The sequence below is a fragment of the Dermacentor andersoni genome, chromosome 3, assembly GCF_023375885.2.
Source record: "Dermacentor andersoni chromosome 3, qqDerAnde1_hic_scaffold, whole genome shotgun sequence".
NCBI classification, from domain to species: Eukaryota; Metazoa; Arthropoda; class Arachnida; order Ixodida; family Ixodidae; genus Dermacentor; species Dermacentor andersoni.
In genome coordinates, this window is record NC_092816.1 from 205,299,423 (window position 1) to 205,318,566 (window position 19,144).

A 19,144-nucleotide genomic window follows, 5' to 3' on the forward strand; every position below is an offset into this window, starting at 1 on the left:
TTCTTTAATATGCACGTCGGCAGGTTAGGAGAGTGCACGGATTGATGAGAACCGTGGTGACGTCAGAAGAATCACAATTTATCATGTCATTTAACTGAGTAATATTGTGCAGGCTGTTAAGCTCCGAAAGCTATTTTATTTTTATGCTAGTCGGTCCGGTCCGTTAGGACAGGTGCGACGGCGGTAATGTCAAGTGAGTCACTAGTGACCTAACCATGTAATTCAAGAATAAGACGTCACACTCTCAGAACCATTTCGGTATATATGCATGTCGGCAGCATCAGAGTACATGCAAAGTACAAGCTTAGTGACTTATAATGAGTCGCTTATTGATTATGTCAAGTGCCTGAGTAATGGCGAGCATGTTTTTACCCTTGCGAGCCATTTCGAACGACGTGCATGTCGACAAGAAAAGGAAATCGCATGTCATTTTCGCAACCCAAGTCGCGTAGTGTGCGTCACGATTGGGACTCACTTATGAGAGTCACACATGTCACTCGGAAATGCGACTGGAAAAGGAAGAAATGATTGATATACCACACGGAAGTGCTTCGAAGCAGCCATAACAACACCGGTAGCGTGGAAACTATGCTCCTATAGTGCTGACAGCGATACAGTGAAGACGTCAAAAAAGATGGAATTCCTTATACCTCTTACGATCTCTGTTGCAAGAATTATTCGTCCCTGGATCAATTTCGAGCAGTATTGGGAATTATTATGTGTGGCACTTTAATTATAATGGCTGGCGCAAGGATTAAATCAGTCGGTACGCTGAATAATTCGAATGGCGCTGGGATTAGGTGTGGTGACACCTGGCTTAAATGTATGGCACTTGGATTAAAAATGCTGGCACTCAGAATAAATTGGCTGGCACGTGGATTATTTTAAACGGCACTTGGATCAAACTGAGCGGGGAACCTAGTTGCTGCGGTGACAGACCATGAACATTCGGGAGTCTCCACTTGTGCCAGTCTTTCTCCTTGTGGACGGCAAAACTGCTGCTTTCTGCTTGTATTCTAACAGAACGACTACTCGACAACTTCGAATGGTGAATTGCGGAATCGAGCACGAATCGAATAGCACCACTATTTGATTTGTATTTGAAAATTTGAATATTCGCAAAACGCCCACTATTCCACGATCGCATGTAATCCTCAGACAGCGGCTTAGTGCTGCTACGAGAGCTTCACTGGGATATTAAGAAAAACTTTTCGTGACCTCGTGGTTGCGTGGAGACATGTTCCTGCAAATGTTTGTCAGGCAACCCTCAGAAGTAAAACAGACTTGGAAATTTTGTAAGCCAATATATTGTCTTCAAGAACACGCAGCCTGTAAAACTGTCTTAGCCCGCGGGTGCGGCAGGAACCACGATGAAATTTATTCACCTCGCTCATGCGCTAAAAAGAACTGCGACAGTATTCATGAATGGGGCAGGGGGACACGGGAGCGAATTTTGAGCCATTGAGTTCTACGATAATGCAAGCGTGTTTCACCCTTATGCAATTTATGCGTTCTCTAAGTGGTATAGGTTCGATTAAGGACGCGTGCGTTGCTTTCGTGATGGACCATACCTACGCATCGTGGATCAGTTGTACACTTTTCTACTTCCGTCTCCAGGGTTGCCTGCTACTGACCGTCACTCAAAAGAAAGTTGTGACAGAAAAGTACGCAGAACGTTCACAGTGAAAGCACTGAATGAGTCTACTATTTATGAAAGCTGGCAGCTTGATGGGAATTTCGTCATGGCACGCGTGTGTGCAAACACAAGTTAACGTCTTACCCAACATCTACAATGCTGCACCGAATCAATTACACGGCATATTTTCGTACGATCTGACGAAGGGGAGAAAAGCTACTGGTATGTTTCCTTCACAAGAGCAATTCTTGCCACAACCTTGATAAATACGTACATGTTTTTTTTTTAGAGGAACCAAATTTTTAAAAGACTGCCTATAGCAGATAGCACAATTCTAACCCTTCATCTAAATTACTCGATGAGGCGGCCATTGCCTCTACGAAAAATCAAACAGCTCAATTGAATAAATAACATAATTACGCTATTGTTTAATCAATTACGTCACGTCACATCTTTCAATCTACGAATTATAGCCTCCTAGCTAGCACGACGCATCCACTTGAAACGACGAACCCTTTGAAACGAAGAGCGCCATTTCAGTCACCAATTTATGTTCTCATATATGACTGTACGGGCTTTATTTCTGGGACATGCGCGTCACGTAGTCCGCGAAAATTAGAAGCTTTAACCTTTGGTAACAAACCCGCATACTGTAACACGTCTACAGGTTCGTCATGGCTCGCCATAAGCCTTTGAACTGCCTACACCACCAGAATATTACTGAAGTCTGAGATCACCTAGCAAACAGCAGCTTTGGTGTTACCTTGGTTTCGGTGGATCAGTCATGGTCCTTTGCACTTTCATCGCCTTCTAATTACTTACGGCGGGCAGCTCAATAAGTTGTCCACCTACATTACGCATTCAAATTGTCGGAGGACTCGTACACGAGACATTGATGGTAGACATAGCAACGGAAAGTGCAGCACAGTTATATGAGAGTAATATGCTAATGTGGATACTCGCACACAACGTGAAAAAAAAAATATAGCGCAATTAGAAAAGCATTCACGAGACTACATCGGTCACTCACGGGAAAAAAATAATCTTAAAGGCAACCTTTCTGGGCATTTTCTTGGGAACTGTTCGGCAGGAATATCATGCTACTGGAGACGAACCGCCAATATCAACCAAGCGGCGTGGAGATGCACAACGGGTCTAGCACAGGTCGAAAAGTAAACATCACGTCGTGAGAGGGCGCACGCTACCACGTACACTTGGTCACTATCACATTAGGCGTCCTGTTGCTCACTGTCACAGTCACAAATCGATTCAACTCACATTAAGCCGTCATTAAAGAAAGGTGAGAGAAAATGCGTGTCCTTATTGGCACCTTATCCGTGAGCGCACAGAGTCGACCCGACTCGGTCGGCACTGTGCGGCTGGAGCCGACGCCGTCACTCGAATGGAGCGGCGGTGAGGCTCGCGTTGAGCTTAGGTGTGGTTACGCTTGGGATTGTCGATTCCAAGCGCTTGACTTTGGCCTCAAAAAGAAGGCGGCCCACCGTGTTAGTGGACAACACCGCCGACACAACCAGGACCGCTTTGAGCACCAGGCCTACCACCACCTGCAAAGGAAAAAGCGAAAGTTTGAATGCCCATATTTCAAGAAAAGAAGATCAGGGAGCGCTTAGTTGCCCCTGCGTGGATGAATCGGAAGCCATTCCGGCCACCGCGCGATGCCTATGCTCGTTCAGTCGTTCAGCAACTAGTTCTTGGGACACCTACTTCATCGGTCGACTCCCACAAAGGTCGAGGGTTCAACTCCCAACAAAGGTAGCAGGTTCGAGTTCCCCAATAACTCTATCTTTTTCAAATGTGCAAGAATAAGCTTTGCCATAACACCGAGAGCAGTGGCTTCGACTCCCACCAAAAGTACTGGCTCCGACTCCTACCAAAGGTTGAGGGTTCGACTCCCACCAGAGATAGTGGCTTCGAGTGCCTTAATTAACTCTACAATAATTACCTGTTCAGTCATTAACTTCGCCTTAACATGACTTAACACGGTCATGGGTATGACTGCCGCCAAAGGTCGTGGTTGGAGTACCTTAATTAACTGGATAATTATCTGTGTCCTAATTAACTTTGCCTTAACACGATATGCCGTGGGTTCGAGTGCCTTAACTCAATATTAATTAACTGTACCTTAACTTCGGCTAACTCGAAAGGTTGTGGGTTCTACTCTCACCAGAGGTCGTGAGTTCGAGTAGCTTAATTTGATCTATGTTAACTGTGCATTATTAACAAGAAAGGTCGTGAGTTCGACACTCACCAAAGGTGGAGGGTTCGTAGCCTGAACACCAAAGGCCGTGGGTTCGAGTAGCTAACTACATAATTAACTGTGCCTTAATTAACTTCGCCTTAACACGACAAGACTAACACGACAAGGGCAAGACACGGCAAGGGCAAGACTCCGACCAAAGGTTGTGGTTTCGGGTGCCGAGTGCCTCCATATTATTCAACTGTACCTTAACTTCGCCGAACACGAAGTGTCGTAGGTTTAACTCCCACCAGAGGTCGTGGGTTTGGGCACCTTAAATAAATTTGTAATAATTAGCTGTGCCCTAATTAACTTCGCCTTAACGCGAAAGCTCGTGGGTAACACTCCGACCAAAGGTCATGGGTTCGAGTGCCGTAACTCTATATTTATTAACTGTACCTTAATTCATTTCGCCTTAACACGAAAGGTCATTGGTTCGACTCCCACCAAAGGTCGTGGGCGTGAGTACCTTAATTAACTATAATTAATACCTGCGCCCTAATTAACTTCGCGTTAACACGAAAGGTCGTAGGTTCGACTCACACCAAAGGTCGTGGGTTTGAGTGCCTTAATTTTCTCTACATTAATTACCTGTGCCTTAATAACACGAAAGGTCGAGGGTTCGACTCTCGCCAAAGGTCGAGGGTTCGTAGCTATCGCGTGGTCGCGCCAACGCCGAAAAATACGCCAGATTTTGCGCCTCATAAGCGATATAATGTTATCGAAATAAAATTTAAGGTGTACACGACACTACTCTCGGACTATTTTCTGTGGCAATGAAATTAACGTTGCAGGGGAAGAGCTTTGACTTATGCGCAATTACAAGTAAATGGTTCAGCAGAGTTCGACAACGATTTTGGTGTTTTTGAACGGTTACAGACTCATCCGATAGCTTCGACGTCCGACGGTTTCGCATTTACCCAAACGCTGAAGGTTTGATCTGGAGCACGGAGTCGGCTTCGAACCGGAGCCCTCCGTCAAATTAGTCGTTTTTTAAGCGGCTGCGCCATTGGGTCATGATGAGGATCTATTCTCGCTAGCGTGTCAAACAAATACAGTGCCGTGGAACATTAAGGAGAATGTGCTATCAGTCTTTTAAAGCAAAGTACGTTGGCATTACAAATGATTATGTGTTTCTCTCGTGCTCTTCTTGCGATGGAAGCAGTCTACGCTAGCAGATGTGTGAAGACAAGGTATTAATGATCAGACTTATTTAAAGTCGTTAACGCATGCACTTGTCTGTCGTCGAAAGGAAAGCTTTAGATATAAAGCGACGTGTAAAGTGTGAATTCGTTCCTTGAAACGTTGGTGAACGGTTTATGAGTATCTCCACTCCTCACCTGACCGCTTTCCCATTGCTTCAGTTCTGACACTTGACAGTCATTCGGCGACGAATAATAACTACTGCCATCCACTTTTCCTTTCCGTATTCTCGTTGTACCAAAGCACGGAAGCTGCCAGGGTGGCTAATTGAGGTTGTGCGAGGAAGTTGTAGATTGACTGTGTACGAACACTGTGTACCGAGCTAGTAAATCATTTCAAAGACTTGGATGCATAGCTGCATAAAAGCGAGCTAAGCAGAGGAGAATAATGGGTGCAATTGCACACGCGCTAAAGTAAATCTATCAGACACGAGCGGCTCTTTGCGAGTCAAACAGTGGGAGTCAGCCCTTTGCACTTTATTCAGAAATGTAACAAAACCGCAACTAATGTTTTGGTCCTTCGCAAACAAGATTCTCTATATATTGTCACGATTCACGAGCAGCAGGAACTGACAAAAAAGGGCAGGACACTAATTGAAGGCCAACTGAATAACGATGGGGCAGGGTCCTCCTCCCTTCTGCAATGCGCGAGACGTTCGTTATCATCTACGGGCCGCGGACTGCATGTGCATTTTCCTACCTCCAGAGAGAGCATCGTCCCGATGCTCACCTAGCGGCGGAAGATGTGTCAGACGAGGTGCGGGCAGTTCATTCCGAACAACAGGGCTTCATGCGCACAATGGGCACAACTTCAGGTGGACGTCGCCTCGCCCTGGAGGAAGCAGGACTGTCAGGGATGACCTCACAGTTCAGGTCGCTGAGGCGCCGTAAAACCTTGTACGGACCAAAGTACCCCCTGAGTAGCTTTTCTGAAATCCCTCGCCGACGGAGTAGCTTTTCTGAAAGCCCTCGCCAAACCCACACTTTGTCGCCTGGCTGATATGTGATGTTGCGGCGCCGTAGATTGTAGCGTAGAGCGTCGTAGTCCTGTTGTCGGGCGATTCTGACGCGGGCGAGTTCTCTCGCTTCATCAGCACGTTGAGCGAAAGCTTCGGCGTCCGTGCCTTTATCACCGCAGTCATGTGGCAACATAGCATCGAGCATCGTCGTCACTTCACGGCTACGAAGAAGGCTAAATGGTGTCTTTCGCGTTGTTTCCTGTTGAGCGGTGTTGTAAACGAATGGGATGTACGGTAGAATGTCATCCCAATTTTTGTGCTCCCCGTCCACGTACATACTCAGAACGTCGGCGATAGTCTTGTTCAAGCGTTCTGTTAGGCCGTTCGTTTGCGGGTGATAGGCGGTGGTCTTTCGGTGAGCCGTGCCGTTGAGGCTTAGCACTGTCCTTAGAAGTGTAGCGGTAAAGGTAGTCCCTCTGTCCGTTATTATCCCCGCTTGTGCACCGTGCCTCAGAACCACGTTTTCAATAAAGAATAGCGCTACTTCGACTGCGGTGCCAGTTGGAAGGGCATTGGTTTCTGCATAGCGTGTCAGGTAATCTGTGGCGACTATTACCCACTTATTGCCAGTATCGGAAGCCGGGAATGGTCCGAGAAGGTCCATCCCGATTTGGGCAAATGGCGTCGTGGGCACTTGGACTGGTTGTAGTAGCCCAACTGGTTTGATATATGGTGGTTAGCGTCGCTGACAATCGAGGCACGTGAGCACGTAATGTTTCACAAAGGTGGCAATCCCTGGCCAGTAAATTTTCTCTTTGACTCGGGCCAGTGTGCGCGTGTAGCCGAGGTGGCCAAATGTCGGTTCATCGTGGCAGGCTTGCAAGACCTCATGACGGAGGCACGTTGGAATGACAAGTAGGCGGCTGCTTCCGCTTGTAGAGAAGTTCTTCTTGTAAAGAACATCATTACGGAAGCAGAATGAAAGCAAGCTCCTTGCAAATCTTTTGGGCGTGCTTGTAATCTGGCCTTCTAAAAATTCAATGACCGGAATCAGTTCGCTGTCTTCCCGCTGTTGACGAGCAATCGTGGCCGTGTCTAGAACACCTATAAAAGCCATGTCTTCGTCATCTTCTGTGACTTCCTGCTCAATCGGTGACCTTGAAAGGCAGTCGGTGTCCGAGTGCTTTCGTCCGGACTTGTACACCATCGTCATATCGAATTCTTGAAGCCTTAGGCTCCAACGTGCTAGTCGACCGGACGGATCCTTCAAGTTCCTCAGCCAGCAAAGCGAGTGATGATCGCTGACAACACTGAAGGAACGGCAATAGCGATATGGGCGAAACTTCATAACTGCCCATACCACCGCAAGGCATTCCTTTTCTAGGGTTGAGTAATTAAACTCGGCACGTGAGAGCGTCCTGCTTGCGTATGCAATGACTCTCTCGGCTTCGCCTTGCCACTGCATGAACAGAAGCTATCTGTGAAAAATTGGCTATAAATATTCGGTAATACGAGTAGAGACCTAGGAAACGCCTCACTGCCTTCTTATTCGTTGGCATTGGAAACTTTGCGACGACCGTGATCTTGTCGTGGTCAGGGTGGACGCCTTGATCACTTACAACATTACCTAAGAACGGGAGTTGCTCGAAACCAAAGTGACACTTTTCTGCTTTCAGTGTTAAGCCGGCCTACCGGATCGTTTGTAGAACCACCAGCAGCCGTCTCAGGTGTTCCTCGAACGTTGCCGAAAAAACTGTGACGTCGTCGAGGTATACTAGGCATGTCTGCCACTTCAGGCCTGGCAGAACCATACCCATGAGTCGCTGAAAAGTTACTGGAGCTGAGCATAAACCGAAGCGCAGGACCTTGAATCCGTAAAGCCCATCAGGCGTTACCAAAGTAGTCTTTTCTCTGTCGCTCTCGTGAACCTCGATTTGCCGATAGCCACTTTTGAGGTCCATCGAAGAGAAGTAGCAGGCATGCTTCAGCCTGTAGAGAGAATCGTCGATACGCGGTAATGGGTATACGTCTTTCTTTGTCACCCGGTTCAGCTTACGGTAGTCGACACAATAACGTAGACTGCCGTCTTTCTTTTTGACCATCGCTACCGGCGATGCCCACGGGCTCCTTGATGGTTGGATAACGTCGTCGTCGAGTATTTTCTTGACTTGCTCTCGGATCGTTTCGCGTTCTTTTGGTGCTACATGGTACTGGTTTTATCGGATTGGTCTCGCTGTCTCCTCCGTGATAATCCGGTGCTTCGGCACTGGCGTCTGACCAACTCTGGCTGTCGACGAGAAGCAATCGCGAAACTGGTGAAGCAGGTCTACAAGGCACTACCTTTCCGCTGGTGATAAGTTCGCGTTCACGTCAAGAACAGGCAACGGTGCTGAAGCGTCTTGCTCTCCTTGTTGTAATGCAAAGCGCTCACTGAATTCCGCCATCTCGTCGAGGTAAGCAACTGCTGCGCCATTTGTAATGTTTCGTCGTTGCTTGCTGAAGTTTGTAAATAGTAGTTCTGTTTGCTCATGCATTACTTTGACGATACTTCTGGGTATGGCGATACCTTGAGTGTGCAAAAGCGTAATTATATGCTCGGCAATAGCTTCGCCATTGTACTCTGTGTCGCACTTGAAGGAAACAAGACGGCAAGATAACGGTGGTACGGTCAGGTCGTCTATGATGCCCAAATACTTACGTTGTAGTTCTGCACTTTCGTCCCCAGAACAAGTTAGTATACGTCCTGGTATGTTGATGACGGCGCCGTACTCGCTAAGAAGTCCTCACTTAAGATTACAACTTTACAGCAGTCGGGGAGAATAACCAAATTTGCGACGAATGACGAATCCCCTGTGTTGACCCTTGCAGTACACTTGCCAGTCGGTGTCAATAGCTCGCCTCCAGCACCTCTAATGTGCGGCCCTGGCCATTCCATTTTCACTTTGCTAAGTCTGTCTGCCAGTTTTTCAGTTACGATTGAAAAGTTCGCGCCAGTGCCTACTATTGCCGTCACGTCGTGGCCGTCAATTGATACATTAACATCGGCGCTAACCATGTCGTCTGTCATCAAATCATTCTGCTGTATCGGCTTCTCGTTCGACGGCAATGGGGAATTTTCGGCACTTCCACATAGGGCAACGTTCCCCCCTGAGGTCGCGGCCTTCAGTTTTCCCGGCGTGGGCCGGGTGACCGCCCTCGGGCCACGTCGGTGGAACTTCGTGTTGCAGCTGGAAAACGATGTCCGGGAGAAGGGGAGCGCGACCGTTAACCGGGAGAATCGGCTTGCTAGCTCGTCGAATTCGCGTCGATGTTCGCTCGGCTGCCGTCAAAAGCACGACGAGAAGCAGTGGATGGGAACGCTTGGTACCCTTCGACGCGATAAGGGCAATGACAGGAGATGTGGCCCGCTTCCCCACAGTGGAAGCACAAGGGCCTGTACTCAGCTGTGCGCCAAATGTCGGTTCTGCGAAGCGGTGGTCGCGTCGGTTGTTCCGTATGGTACCAAGCTGATGCCGGTGCTGACTGCTGCTGATACTGCGGCGTCGGCATCGGAGGTGGCGGTCGACGGGCAACATCTGCGTAGCTGGGCTGCCACGTCTGGGAATTTGGCTCGCAAACGCTTGCGTTATTTCTTCGCGCACAACTTCTGCCACCGACGCAGCTGTGCATTCATTTGGCGTGGCAATGAGCTTCTTAATTTCTTCCTGAACAATTTCGCGTATCCGCCGGTGCAAGGAACCCTCGTCTGTGACCGTCACCGCTGCGGCACTTGCCGGTCCAGCGCTGGTCGGGTAATCATACTGGCGGCTTCGTAGGTGTAACGTGCGCTCTACACACAAGACCGGCACACAAGACCGGCAAACAGCTGCTCATTTGCGCTGCGCATGAGGTGGCTTCGTTGTTTTGCCTCGGGCATATCGGGGTCTGCACGACGACAAAGACGAGCCATGTCCTCAGCGAACATGGCACCAGTTTCATTCGGCTTTTGAATCCGTGATTCGAGAAGACGCTGAGCGTGGTCTCGCCTTTCGTTGCTCCCGAACGTATGGAGGAACTGGCGGCGGAACTCATCCCAGCTTGGCCAGATTCCCTCGCGATTTATGAACCACGTGCGGGCTCCGTCTTCAAGAGAGAAATACACATGGGATAGTTTATGTCCAGCATACCACTCAATATACTTGGATACGCGCTCGTATTCCTCGAGCCAGTCTTCTGCATCCTCGTAAGCATTGCCGTGGAAGCTCAAGGGAGATTGAGGAGTCAAAAGAGTCACCTGTGCAGGGCCTGGGTATGCCATGGCTTGGGCACTCGTGGTAACAGGCAGACTGCCTGGTAGGGGACCAAATTCTGGGCTTAGGCCTATAGGCGACGGCTGGCATGGTGAATGGTTGTTTCGACACGCGCAAAACGTGCTGGGCTTCATGTGGGGCAGTTGACAGGCGTCCCGAACATTTACCCAGCACCTCCACCAGTGTCACGATTCATAAGCAGCAGGAACTGATAAAAAAGGGCAGGACACTTTAATTGCAGGGCAACTGAAGAACGATCGCGCAGGGACCTCTTCTTTTCTGCAATGCACGAGATCTTCGTCTTCCTCTTCGTGCCATGTACTGGATGTGGCAATATATTGTAATTGCGGATTAACTGCAAAGAGTTTCTTGATTAATTCCCGCTCTTCTACTGCTAGTAGTACCTATACATTTTTTAATAGGAAGGGCTTCGACCGAACTGAATGTGCCGGCATTCATAGCTTCTAGAGTAGCTAATGTGGCGTTAGGTATTAGGTCTATTGCAAATCGAGCTTTATAAAGTTTGGTGTATCGGAAATCAATAAGGCATATGATATACTGTTCGTAGTTGCACACACATATTCAGATATTTATGTAGTAAAATTACCGAGGATTACATAATCCAGATCTATTAGCTGAACGCTTACTTACATTAACCGCGCAATCTCTACGTTTTTATTTTAGGGCGTAGCTTCGCAATAACAATGAACACCTTCATATCGAACAGAGTGCCGATACAAAGCCCGCTAGCGGAACTGAGGCTAAAGGCTGAAAATGCCTAACGAAGGCGTCTTACCCTTAACAGTTCACAATCGGCAGTAGCATATACAAAAAAAAACGTAGCTATGTTTTATTTTCTCAATTCAAAAATAAATACTTGCATCATCACGTCATTTAGACAGTTATATAGACAGTTAGTATATAAAGTGAATATACAAAAATGCATGCATACATTTACACACACATTAATACGTCAATACAGAGAACACAGAACCATACAAAAAATTCGGAGGACGCTGAAGTTTCGCCCTTAAGAGTGGAACGCGATAGCATTCAAAGATCGCTGACCGCGTCTGACGGTTCCCGGCAACTGGAGCGCGTGTAACCGTAATGTTTACCGGGAAATGCTGGCCGCGAACGCTATGCACGAAGGCGTGCTTTGTGGTACAAGCGCGGCCTCTTGCGTTGGCCGCGATGCGACGGAGGCGAGCGCCAGCTGGAGGTGTTACAAGGAACCGAGCGCGCCGCTCCCCGGCCCCCGAGACACCCATTGCGCCGGCGCGCGCAAATGGCAGGACGCCGCGGCCGGTCTGTGTGCGTATGCGAAGGGGTTTCTTCGAGCTTTCGCGTAACAGAATTATGTTTTCTCGTGTAGGCAGATTACAATCCGAGAGCTGTCGTGTCTGTAGGTTGCGCGTGAGTCGTAGTTTACAATTTTTTCATGTGTTTTAGCTTGGGAAATTCAATTTTAAGTAATTTCCTTGCGTCACAAGGAGGGCCTCGGTATGGGTGGTTCGAAAATCTTTTTGCCGAAACGATTTCCGGAAAGGGATTTTCTGCGGCACGGGCTCCTTAATGCTCTCGCGTTAAAATTATGTGCGTACTTATTTCGGAGGCGAATAATAAATTATATTGTGGTTTAATCTACAATGTGCCAAAACGATGATGCGATTACGAGGCAAGGGGTACTCGGAATACTGAATAATTTCTACTATATGTGGTTCTTTAAGGAGCACACGGACGTTTCTGCCTTTGCTGTTATCGAAATGTTACCGCCGCGCCCCTGCAATCAAACCTGAGCAATCGAGCTCAGCAGCGCCACGCCATGACCACGGAACAAATTTGCATTCGTTCTTGGTTAGTAAATAATGGGCACAAGTAAAGCTGCAGAGCTTTCTAGACCGCGTTTGCGACACAAGGTGCGACTATATCAACGAAGTTAACTTTTCCGAGACTTAAATTTGCGAGCTTTGAAGAAAGCTCCGGACATACAAAAAAAAAAAGATGACAACCTGTAAATATGCGTTTGGGTACCTGAAGAAGAACGAAGTCCATAAGCAATGCGCAAAGAAGACACAGGTGCTAAACTGTTTACGAGAGTGATCCTTTCTGTGCATTGAACTTAACAGTGCGCAACACTCACCTGCGTCACTGCGCATTCTGGTTGGTGAGCCAACCAGCCACCTCTCTTATCAGCTCTGCATTTGTTACAAAGATGGAATGGCTAACACGTGCAATTACCTACATTAAAGCTGACTGATTAATGCACTTCCGTTGTTACTCCAGCTTTGCTGATGTCTTCAGTAAAAAAATGTCTAGACGCAAGCGAGCGATAAGCGGAAGAGGGAGCTCACCGCTTCGCTCGTAGGCATTTCGAGAGAGTTCCTCAGGATGACGACAGGAATGCTCGACGGGAAGATGAGGTTCGACGACGCCGCGGCCGCCACGGGAATCGCGTACAGCACGGGGTTGGTGGTGGAGACCGATGCCTGCGGTTCGAGAGATAGGCGCACGAAGCTTATTCTAGACTGTGGGATACCCCTGCGAACTCCAACTGGGACATAATCGAGAAAGTGTGCAATATAGCTGCACAGTAGGCATGCAGCAACTAACAGAACGCAATATTTCCAAGTCGTCTTACATATATTATAGCCACACGAACACGTAACTAGCTCAAGGTGAGAGAATATACAGGGCGTTCCAGCTAATGCCAGCCAAAGTTCAAAATATTCAGGTACGCTCTACGAGGTCTCGACTGAATGCATTGTTGGCCGCTACTGTGTGGAGGAACTGAAACACTTTATGAATTATTTTAGTTGCACAGTTAGTCAAGATTGTTTATTTAAATCCGCTATAGGAGAACAATTTCCAGTGACGAGCGTGTTAAAAAACGCCAGATTAAATGGTAGTTTAATTCTTACCAACTATGTAATAATTTTTTCCGCGTCATAAAAAGCCACTTCGTACATAACCGCCCCCCTGACCTTCACCCCCCCCCCCCCCTCCCTAAAATGAAAACTAAAAAAAACCCTCGCGACCGTTATAGGATGAGAGCGATCTTAACTTTGTGCTGCAAGAAACAGCGCGCTTTCCGGCAATTTCAGGTTGTTCGTCACAGCTTTTCCACTAGAAGGCCCAAACAAGCACGTTAGAAATAGCGTCTGCTGTATTACACGAAGGGAGCAGGATACATACATTCTAAAGGTACAGAATTACGATCAACATCAACAGCAGTAACAGACAGGCACAAATGATAGAGCTCCTGCGCTCGAAATTACCGAAAGTTCTGCAACTTGGATTGTATTTATGGTTGGGAAGGTATTGTTTCTTTGTCCCTCTGGCCACATTCTTCTTTTTTTCTTTTTTGCTGTGTTCGTAATTCTCCAACCACCTTATACTCATAAACATTTAGTGAAGCGCTCAAGACGAAATGCAAACGGAAGCGGAAGAAACAAAGAGAAAAAAGGAGTAGTGAGATTCTGTGCAAGCATTAAAATGCGCCACTGAAACATTGTCGCAAAACAGGCCTACAATATCACATAAGAAAACTGACGATAATAAAATTCGGTGGTGTGGTTGCAGCGTAAGGTTAGCATCGACAGGGAAATAAATAAAATTGTAGGCAGCACAGGAGCGAACCATCCCAATTACAAACGAATATGTGGTATTTGTTTGGGAAATCAAGGATCAACAAAATAGTTGTATGTTATAAACCAGCATATAAGTAATCTAGCCAGGAAATGATGCGTAAAAGTGTCAGCATTTTAAGAAGACGCATACGAGCAATGTAATTGTGTGTGTGTATTGCATATACAGGGCTTCCCAGCTAATTTTAGTCAGTGTTTGAAAATATACCGATGCACTCTAAGACGACGCGACCAGATGCATGTTGCTGGCTATTGTACGTAGCAAGTCACACTATCTTTTGTATTTTGCTTAATTGTATAATCAGGCAAGATTCTTTAACCAACTTCTGAAGCAACGAAGCTAGGCAAAAAATTCAAATTAGAAAGTTGTACTGCGCTTTGCAAAAGGTCCGAATAAACAGTTTCCAACTTTCTATCTATTAGGCGTTAGTGTTTTCTGACTTACTGCAGATGCCCGCGAAATACAGAAAATACCACGTGACATGCCTGCTTGTGCGTCGAGATTGCAGCGCTCTCAAACGTTTCTCGTACAAACGAACACAGCATGTAGCAGGGTTTGCTGCCGCTTAAAATGCGACAGGCCGTGAGGCAGGCGTTGGCTGTGCGATTTACGCCACCGAGGTGCTTCTCTCGTGGCAGTTGATGACAGCGATAAGCAGGCGCAACGGGACAGAAGGGAAACATTACTTTTCATATCTGCGTTTTTGTCACCATATCGCTTTTCTCCATTGCTAAATATGTTTTTGGGCCACGCCGAGTTTGTTTGTGTCACGTGACGTCACAAACCGACGAAACTTTGCACGTCAATGTTACGTGCCCTGACTAAAGACGCATCATTATGCCGAAAAAAACTCAAAGTTTTTTAATGCGAGAATATTACTTGGCTCATTGTGCGACCCCGCCGCCACCAGAAAGTCGTGGCGGAAAAATGGCACACAAATTACGCCAACTTTTTACCGTCGATTACGATGCTCACTAATGCAAAATTTTAGCGCAGCTCTATGCGTGGTTTCATTTCTCAAGATATTGGCTGGCGTGGACAATCTGTCTCGTCTGGCACGGCACAAAGGGAGCGAAGTGTGGCCCGACTGCCTCGCTAATGGGTAGATCGCAAGAGGCAGCGCGTGGACGAAGCGTGGGTGCGATTCACAGTGGCCGCCGCACTCAGACCTCCACTCATGTTGCACATTCCATACGCACGACGCGCGTTACTCTGGCGCCATCTCGTAGCCATGGTTGCCGCAGTGCGCGCCTTGCGCGGCACTACGCTTCAGACGCTTTCTTCATACCCTCCTTCTTCGCTTTCCGCCACATGTTGCCGCTGCACCTTCCTCCTCCGGTTTCCTCTTCGCGCTCTCTTCGCTATCGCAGTCTTTCAATACCTCGCGGCGCTCGCGTTCACTTTCATCCTTGGCTGTGCTCGTTCGCTCGATTAAGAGGGACGACTCGATGCTCGCCGCAGGAACGGGCGCATAAGAGCTGAGCTTTAAAAAAAGAAATTCAGAGGCATTCTATTCTGTGAAGGTGGATAACCAGCGGAGCTGTATATGGAAATATGTATGCTCATAATAAAGATGTTGATTAAAATAAAAGACATATATCACATTGAATTTTGTTTTCTCACGATTCTTCCTTTTTGTTTTATTCAATAGTATACTCAATGCTTTCTCGATTTTAAATCCTCATCTGTCTGATATTTTTCTATTCATCATTTGGTCACCAAGGTGACTATCGCTTTATGATCGCAATGATACACTGCCAGTGACTCTGTGGTGACACCGGAAATGTTCTCGGCGAATGTGAGGTCTATGCACGACCGATGACGCGTAGTGGACACACTGACGTTAGCTTAACATTGAGTGCCGAACCTTTCCAAGAGAAACGCCGCGAACCACTTTCCGTCTGGCCGAGACACGTCTACGTTGAAATCGCCCACTATTACGATGGGAGTTGAGTCGGTAGGGGCGATCTGGAACCAATGGTGCACACGCTTGGCGTTTGCGGCACCACCTTCGTCCATATTACGAACCGATCGACGGCGCCGCGCGCCTTCGCGCGTCTGTTCACGGGGGCGTTGTTCGCAAACGCGCTGTTCTTCCGCACTGCCCACCGCCCCCGGCCGACCCATTGCACGGGTGAAAGGGAACTGGGATAAGCTTACGTAGATTTGATTACAGAGCCCCTGACGCCAAGCAGCAATTCATAATAAACATAGCCTATACGGGTTTAGATATTTTATTACAATACTTTTTGAATCACAATACGTTTTCACGCCTCTCGCAAATATATGCAGCTGTGGCATACCCGGCGATACGCTTTTGCTTATCTCTGGGGTGGCGGCCACCTTTTTTGCCTAGGCACGCAAGCCGCCAGGACGTAGCGTAGCGTACAGCAGTTACTCTCTAAAAGTGGCCACGGTGGGAATTCGATGCTCTGTCCCACCGCCACCGCTCCGCAGTCGAGCTCGCTAACCACTCCACCACCGTTGCATTGCGCCACTATTGCAACAGGCAGCAGTCACAAAAAACTGACTCGCCATGGCGACCACGCGAAAGTGGATGGCCAGCGAAGCTGTTAGAAAACCACTCAAATGCCGTCGCTGGAGACACGAAATGTTTTATCGTTCTGCCTTGTCTTATCAGGACACCGTTGTTGAGCATTACGGTTTTGCACTCTTCGGCGCTCATCGTATTCACGCTGCTCTTCAGGAGAATTAACTTTGCGTGGTTTATACCCATAGTGGTCTTGCAATGAACTGAATGAGTTGCTAGGCAGGTCTCCCTTTTAACTGTGAAGTTTGGTGGCGCCGCTCACTGATTCGTATGCTGATGTTGCCCCCTTTACCACCGGAGTGGCTTATGCAACCGTAATCTATACCGGGAAACACACGCGGGGAGAAGGAACGCGCCTGGCAGTGTTCACAGGAGCCTTATCATCCATGATGCGGTTTTGACGCTTCTTTTGCACTTTTCTTTATTGAAATCAATACTGAGCTGTGTGTTGTATGCGTGATTCCAAGGACTCTTTCTCGGTTCAATCTTTTCTCTTTTTTTTTTCTGACGGAGACGAAAAAATTCCGGCCAACTAGAGGCTAACAGCTTCGCTGCAATAGCTTCGAGGATGTGCACGTGGTTGGGCTCTGCCTGGCGGGTAATTCACTAGATGGCGCAATGATGTGGCGCGACCTAGAGTCACTGGAAAAAATTTCAGAGTACCGCATTCGTTTTCCCCGCGCCGCCGACGCGTTTATTGGCCCAACCGTACCACGTGACTTATAGGGTGCCATATACCTTCCAAGCGCCGGGCGGGCCGGCTTTAGAGTGCAGGCAGCGCAGGTTCTCTACGTTTTTTGTGTTCTGATTGTCGCGTTTGACTGCAAGGAAATCATGCCTAGCTGCTGCGCCTTCGGATGCAGCAACAGAACTGAGTCTGAAAAGACTTTTTTTCTAGATTCCGACCGGGAAAAATGACCGAGAGCGTCGTTCTGCATGGTTACACAGAATCGGCCGGGAGAACTTCAAGCCTACAAAAAACACCCGCGCGTGCGAGGTATAAGTGCACCTTGCTTGTGCTTTTCGGCACCGTTTTAGAAGATATTTAAGCGAAGGAGTTTATTGCAGGGATCGTTCGCGTCTTGCACGCTTGACGCGGGTACACGTGTACGCGTTTGTTGCTCAACACACGTGGTTATTCCGTGCTCGTGGCACGCGAAGGCACACTTGTCGCGCGAGAATTCAGCGTCCTCACGTGCACCACGTACTCGCATGATTTCTCCGCGCACGTGAGCGCGCTCGCGCCTCAAGTCACTCGACGCATGTGGCACTTGTTTTTCGCAGATCGTGACGATCGCAGTCAATAAAAACATGGCCAATACAAGGCCCATGATACTTCCTTTTTTCCACTTACCCTTTGCTCATTTATACATACGCATTTCGAGCTTGAAACCAATGGCCAGGTGATATTCACAACACATGCTTAAAATTTTGAGCTTGTAAGCCTAGGACATGCAATGAACTGAAGTCAGCATACATATTATGTTTTATGTTGAAATGCTACGGTGCATACCCAAATAATGTTGTGCTTGATGCATAACAAGAAATACAAAACAGAACACCCAGTAGCATTAGTTTCACTCTGTCAGTAGGCATGTTACATAAACCGCTCTAAAAGCACAAGAATTTTATACATCGCCTGTATAGCTTAGAAAAAGAACAGTGCTGCATCACCAGCCGGCGTTCCTGCTTTTTTTTTTACACAGGCAGCAAATCTTGGCAGTCTAAGAAAACAGTCATAAATAAGTTGAGAAGAGTAGCCGCTCATAAACGCGCTAGACAGCCGCGTTCATAAATCGCAATATAGCAAACTCTCGCTCATTATCAGTGTACAGAAGTACATATACGTTGCTGTAATCACGCAAATGGCTCATATTGGCCTTCCACAAGATTTAGTGCGCAAAATGGTCATTGAAGCTGGTTTTTTACGCCTGCTGTGCACAGATCGTCGTACGATCACCCCCAAACACCGGTGCGCACACGGCAGTCGCAGTGTGTTCTGCGTATACGGCGGACGATGTCGCCTGGCAGAATCGAGAACGCGCGGTATCCGTTTACAAACTAAATTATATGTATACGATTTAGCTTGTGAAATTATACAATGAACGTACGTGCCTGTGACACTGTCAGGTGTGTTTCGTCTAGGCTTGGAAACATTTAATAGAAGCCGACGGCGGTCCCCGATGTTCATGCCCAAAAGCACAAGCTTACCTCATTCCGGCTCGAAGTGACGAAATGTTTCCTTCGTAGCTCACTCCGCGGAAGGAAAAAAAAACGCGAGCATAAGCTCCCGATAGCAGCGCTAAGCTGCTGCCCACAATCGTAGCAGTTTCAGCAGTAAACGTGATCTAGTAAACGCGATCGGCGTGCAAAACAACCACCGGCTGCATTACTTCGCACAAAATAACATTTTATTTTCTTCCTTAGCAACCATTATCTCCGGGCACAATGTATTTGTACTTAAGTAAACACTCAACCCGATGTGTCACCGAATATCAAGCTCTTCCAACACGGCGGCCATCCCGCGACGCAGTCGGCTTGGAAGGTATATGGCGGTGGCCGCTCAGTGTTGCCAGTCAAATCCCGACCTTTGCGGTACTCT

At 47.7% G+C, this 19,144-nt stretch overlaps 1 protein-coding gene across 1 annotated transcript in view; it reads right to left on the reverse strand.

Annotated features, from left to right (window-relative positions):
* Positions 1-2,035: 2,035 nt before the first annotated feature.
* The window catches only part of LOC126524727 (uncharacterized), a 170,503-nt gene continuing 153,394 nt past the window's right edge, over positions 2,036-19,144 (reverse strand). The window contains exons 17-18 of the mRNA XM_072286987.1: positions 12,698-12,832; positions 2,036-3,201 (exon numbers count right to left, since the gene is read on the reverse strand). Coding sequence (XP_072143088.1) covers positions 3,031-3,201; positions 12,698-12,832 — 306 coding nt within the window. The 3' untranslated portion in view covers positions 2,036-3,030. The remainder of the gene's footprint in view (positions 3,202-12,697; positions 12,833-19,144) is intronic.